The following is a 6,000-nucleotide window of genomic DNA, read 5'->3' as shown; positions in this document are numbered from 1 at the left end:
AACTAAACAGTAGCAAGAAAGTAGGCAAAATTCACATTTCTGCTTCTCCAATACTTCACTATTTCATTGCCAGGATAGGTTGGTGACCATTAAGTACATGTTTTAAACCACTAAATGAACTTGGAAATGAGTTTTCCTAGCTTCAGTATATTATTATTCATACTGTGTTCCTATCTAGCCACTGGGTAAGATCTTAGGAAAAGAAGTGAATAGTCCAATTTACTTATCCATTAGACGCAACACACGGTAAATCCTGTAAGAAGGATAACTCTATTGATTATCTTTTCCTGTAAACAGGACTATCCTTCGATAGTGTATTTTATTTTAAAACTAAACTAAATTTTAGTAAGAGGGTTATACGTGGCAACATAGAGACAGGGTTTCTGTTATTTACGTAAAAGCATACTAATATCATAATGGTAGTGTTATAAGGTCCTATTAATGTGTGGTCATGACATTTGTTAAATGTCTCACCACATTCCTATTGAAACTATTTACTCTTCTTGTAAATAACACCTATGACAATTTTATACAAATGTCCACTAAGACTTTGCTCGTCAACTTTCATTTAGGTAACAGCGATCTTTTAGATGTATTTAAATCAGTACTGTTAAGAAATACTGACTAGCTTTATTTTCAAGAATCTCAAGTTTAAGTTATACATACTGTTATCCTCCAATAAGAATCATTGGCCCATTCTTCATCTTTGACAGGTTCATCATGCCTGCAATGCAAAACATTATCTTTTGTATTAACAGATGAAATCCAACTTTTTAAATTTAATAAATGCTTATACAAACATAAAGTTTCTTCAAAAAATGTATTTATGACAACTTCCTGTCACAGATAATTTTCACTGAATGTTGCAACCCAGTTATAATGCTGATGAGAAGCAAATGTTGTTCTTTTCCCTCTCTTCCTTCACCATCTCCTGTTTTGTTCACCTTGACATATTTCTACCAAACAGACTACCCCAATGGATCCACTGCTTATATTTAACACACAGTAAATTCAGTGCAAATATTTCCTTAACACAGGATGTGCATTGACGAGCTTGAATTAATCAGAAAAATATAAACAGATACTAACCGTTCCACAGCTCTTACAAAATACTTGCATTAAGTAATCATCAAAGCTACTTTTTGTACAGCAAGAGGACTAAAAGTCAAAATGGTGCTACATGCTACAGGCAGTGCAATACAATTTATTTTACTCATTGCTACAGCAATAAATGTACTTATAAAAATATTCAGACTTAGACTATAATCAAATACAGAGAGAGAAAATATTCTAACTAAAGAGATATAGCAGCCATAGGCAGAAACAAATAAAAAAACTGATACTAATCTTAGCTTTGAGGACCAAAAGTTTCTTCATCTGGAAAACACAAAAAGAGAAATGAGACTGTTCAAGAATTAAGGATGAAAATTCAGGATCTTGAGTCAAGGAAGATGGACATGATGAAATTCAGTTGCGAAAGAGCAGCAGATGATGTAATTTTAAATGCTGAGAAATAAGATCTCTTCAAGAGGAGCCACCAAAAGGCCAAATAAGTGAAGAACAAGCTGAAAATACCGGTAAATGGGCTAAAATGGCGGCAAATAGATAAAGGAAACAGAAAGAAAGTGCTGAAGAACAGGCAACCAAACAACAACAACAACAACAACAACAATAATAACAGCACATTGTAGCAATATATAATAGCAGTCCCACAACATCTGGAGGAAGATTTTCCACTGACAGAGCAATAAATTCATGAAGCCATCAAATCTTCCAAAACTTCAAAGCAACAAATGAAGACTCCACTACAGCAAAATTATTGAAATAGTCAGAACACACAAATGATCTACAACTGCTGTTTGAGAACATTTGGAAAGCTGAAGAGATTATGGAAAGCATTAATCCACAGCTATGAAAAAAAAGGGGACACTCAAAATGTCAACAATGGCAGAGATGCCTCACTTCTGCCAGTGGTATACAAAATATTATCAAAAATTCTCTGGACAGAGTTGTAGAAACTTTAGACAAATAACTGGGAGAATCTCGAGGAGCTCTAGAAAGGGAAGACCCTGCACAGAGCAGATGTTTATTAGAAAATCGATAATCCTCCACAGACTGCTAATCACCAAACCTATAATAGTATCATGTATTGGTTTCAAGAAAACTTTTGATTTGGTAGGCAGAGAAATTATAGGTAAAATCATCAAAGAATTTTGTATTAAAGCAAACATAATCCTCAAAACACTAGCAAATAGGATGACTGAAGCTAAATTTATGGGAGAAGTATCTCAACCATTTGAAATAAAAACTGGTGTTAGACAAGGGGACAGTTTATCACCTTTACTGTAACACTGCACTCTAGAAAAAATAGAAAGTATCTGGAATTTGGAGAAAAAAAAATTACAAAATTGAACCAATAATTTTAGGACGAATAACAAATGGAATTAAGGTAAACTGCCTGGCTTCTGCAGATGATTCTGATATACTTTCAAAAAATCTGACAGACAGTTATTGAAAGAAATCTTTTGGAAGAAATAGCAAAGAGAGCTGGTCCCAAAATTTCAGCCGAAAAAACAACATTGATGACAATTTCAAACAATGCATCAACATTCTTAGAAAAACAAAAATGTAAAATAGCATTAGTAAGTAAATTTAAATATATTGGACAAACTGTACAACAAAATGGACTAGAAGAATTAACAGTAGATGCAAGAGTCAGCAAACTGGAGAGAGCAAATCGTTTTACAAAGGATATTTACAACAAGAAATGTACAACTAAAAAAACAAAACTAAAACACTATCCCACAGTGGTATGACCAGGATGTTTATATGGATGAGGATGCCTAATGATGAACTATAAGCTGGACAGAACAGAGGTTCCTCAAAGGAGCATTATTAGAAAATAATGGTTGCAATACAAGCTACAGATGGCTGGAAAATGAGAAGTAATGAGGAGATCTACAAAAATTTTGAGAAAATATCAGAAGTAATGGCTAAAAGAAGATTATTCTTTTTTTAGAGACCTCTACTGAATGAGTAGTACTGGAAGAAGGACTCAATGATAGCATGGATTACAGAAATAAGAAAGAAACAACATCAAACAATCAGAAATAATAGAAAGAAACCTTTTTACAGATAAAATACTGAATTTAAAAGGATCATCACGTCTCCAAGATCAAAATTAATTTCATCCCTCTCAATAAGACCGTAAAAACCGGAAATAAAATTCATAAATATGATATTGCGAAGATCAAAATCAATCAAAACATATTGGAACAATGCCACCAGTAACTGACAGTTGAATCCCATAAATGGGCAGACATTGCCTCCATGATCCAACAAGCAGCTAATACTACAATCCTGACAGCTAAAAAGAGGAATCATACATGGTGGAATGAGGTTTGTGGTGAGGTGGTGGCCCAAACAGCAAGTGCATGGAAAAAGTGGAATTCTACCAGGAGTCCTGATGATTTTGATGTATTCCATGAAGTTCGAAAATATGCAGCCAGAACTCTATGAAGGTCTAAGCAATTGCATGAGAAACAGCAGTTAGAATAGATCGATCAGCGTTTCCAGATAAACAATGTCAGAGACTTCTATCAGACGTTCAAATCGAACTTGAAAGGATACCAAGCCCCTAGTTTTTGTTTTAGAGACGAAAATGGAAAGCTCAGTGTTGTGTACATAGTTCCACATATTCAGCGCGTACACAAATTTCCCACTAGAGTGCGCCCCGCCAAGCAAAACAGCGCAGGCGCAGCGCTCGTCCACCTCCGCACTATGAGATGGCGCTGCCATAGAGACAGACCAAATTCTGCTTCCGCCGATCCGCGTATTAATATGTAACGCAGCCAATGAGATTGCTGCTAACATAGAACATTTTCTCCTCGCGCATCACACTCGCGCAGTGATACATGAACGTGCGAGGTATTATAACGAGTGTAGAGACCTTCGATCAGTCAGTCTGCATTTGTCTGCACCAGTCTGTATGAGTCTGCATTAGTCTGTACCAGTCTGCATTAGTCTGTACCAGTCCGTCGAGTTCTACAATTGTCTGTACCAGTCCATAGTCAAGATTCAGTCTGCGCCTAATAAGATTACCATATTCCTGTACATTACCATGAAGATAAATGTATAGACACTTTCATCAAGTACCCGAGATATATGTGAGAATAAGATTAATGTATCAATACCAAAGGAACTTCAGATTGTCAACTGTAAATAGCATCCAGAACCAAGTTAAGTAATTTTTATATTTGTTATTATTTTAGTAAATGTGTGTGAAAATTAATCAAATTCTGTTTAAAGTTGGTCACCGTCAATCTGCTACTCTAAGCATGCAAGTGGCATTTCTATCATCTGACCGAATGGCAGAAGATAAACACACCATGATAAGACCACGAGACATATTGCTGACACTCGCTTACTTCGTTAGAGCAACAAGTCAAATAATCTGATGGTGTGTGTACTGAAGGTCTTACAGTATGCACACCACACTCGGCCTGACCAACAAAGAAAACTGCAAGATCATGTCTCGTTACTTTGAAAACCTACTTAATTGTGATGAACCGAAAGAAAGATTCCCTGCATGTGCCCCAATCCACAAACTACCCCTAATCTCCATCTAGTAAAGAGGAGACCAAAGAGATCATCAACAACTTTAAGAATAATAAGGCAGCTGGAGAGGATTCAATAGTGGTGGAACTACTGAAGCTGAAACTCTAGATATACTAGTCCAACTTTTTGAGGAGATCTGGAGAGCTGGGATGATACCAACTGAATGGCAGTCAGCTTTAATCCATCGTCTACACAAAAAAGGTAATAAATAGAATGTCAATAACTATAGGGGTACCTCATTAGTATCTGTTCCATATAAGATTCTCTCCAAAGTGATACAGAATAGAATAGAAGGTCATTGTAACCAACTGATTGGGGACTATCAAGCTGGTTTCCGAAAGGGCGATTCTTGCGCAGAACAGATCTTTAGCCTGAAGAACATCATCAGGTCCAAAAAACTGGAAGAAATAACTATGTGGTCATGTTTGTTGATTTTCAAAAAGTATATGACTCCATCGACTGACAGGCATTAATGAATATTTTGGAAAAGTTTGGGATGGATAATACCTCAAGAAAGCTGATCAAATAAACTCTTACTAACACAGCGTCAAAAATTAAATTTATGGGTGAGGTATCTAAACCCTTTACAATCAGAACGGACATAAGACGAGGAGATGGACTATCCCTCTCCTTTTCAATTGTGTCTTGGAAAAGGTCACTCGAGAGTGGAGAAAGTTATTAGCCCAAGAAGAAACAAATGAAGAGTGGTTCAGACTTGGTCCTAAGAACAAAGGGGTGTGCATTGACTGCTTAGATTTTGTGGCTGACCTGGCCATTTTTGCTAACAACATAGAGTCAGCAGTCAACAAGATAAATAGGCTGTCAGAAATTGCTGAAAAAAGTTAGACTCCAGATCTCTATTCAAAAGACAAAATATATGACGAACATCTGTAACGGACCTGAATGGATGATAACCAACCTGGGAAAAAATCGGATGAGTTAAGAATTTCAGGTATCTCGGTGAAGTCATCCACCAGGAAAATGGATTAAAAGAAGAAGCAATTGCCAGGATGAGGAAGTTAGACCAAGCATACCAACTGACAAAGATTACTTATAACAAAAAGTCTATGAGTATGTGGGCCAAGTTCCAACATTATAATACAGTTGTAAAACCTGAGGGCTTATAAGCATCCAAAACTTTGACCACGAATAGACAAGGTCAAGCTGAGCGGCTGGAAAAGCGTGAGTGTAGGATATTAAGGAAAATCCTAAGGTAATAGATGGGTCGATGGACAATGGCGAATGAGAGCAAATGAGGAATCGTGCAGCAAGACAGAACCTATCACAGCATCCATTACAAAGAAATGATTGTTATTTTATGGTCATCTCATGAAAATGGACGGTGATCGACTATCAAAAAGAGTACAGAGTTTCATCCTATCT

General features: G+C 36.4%; 1 protein-coding gene across 1 annotated transcript in view; it reads right to left on the bottom strand.

Annotated features, from left to right (window-relative positions):
* Positions 1-668: 668 nt before the first annotated feature.
* The window catches only part of LOC124554865 (molybdenum cofactor biosynthesis protein 1-like), a 67,534-nt gene continuing 62,202 nt past the window's right edge, over positions 669-6,000 (bottom strand). The window contains exon 7 of the mRNA XM_047128536.1: positions 669-724. Coding sequence (XP_046984492.1) covers positions 669-724 — 56 coding nt within the window. The remainder of the gene's footprint in view (positions 725-6,000) is intronic.

Source organism: Schistocerca americana, chromosome X (genome assembly GCF_021461395.2).
Source record: "Schistocerca americana isolate TAMUIC-IGC-003095 chromosome X, iqSchAmer2.1, whole genome shotgun sequence".
NCBI lineage: Eukaryota > Metazoa > Arthropoda > Insecta > Orthoptera > Acrididae > Schistocerca > Schistocerca americana.
This window is presented reverse-complemented; position numbering and strand designations above follow the sequence as displayed.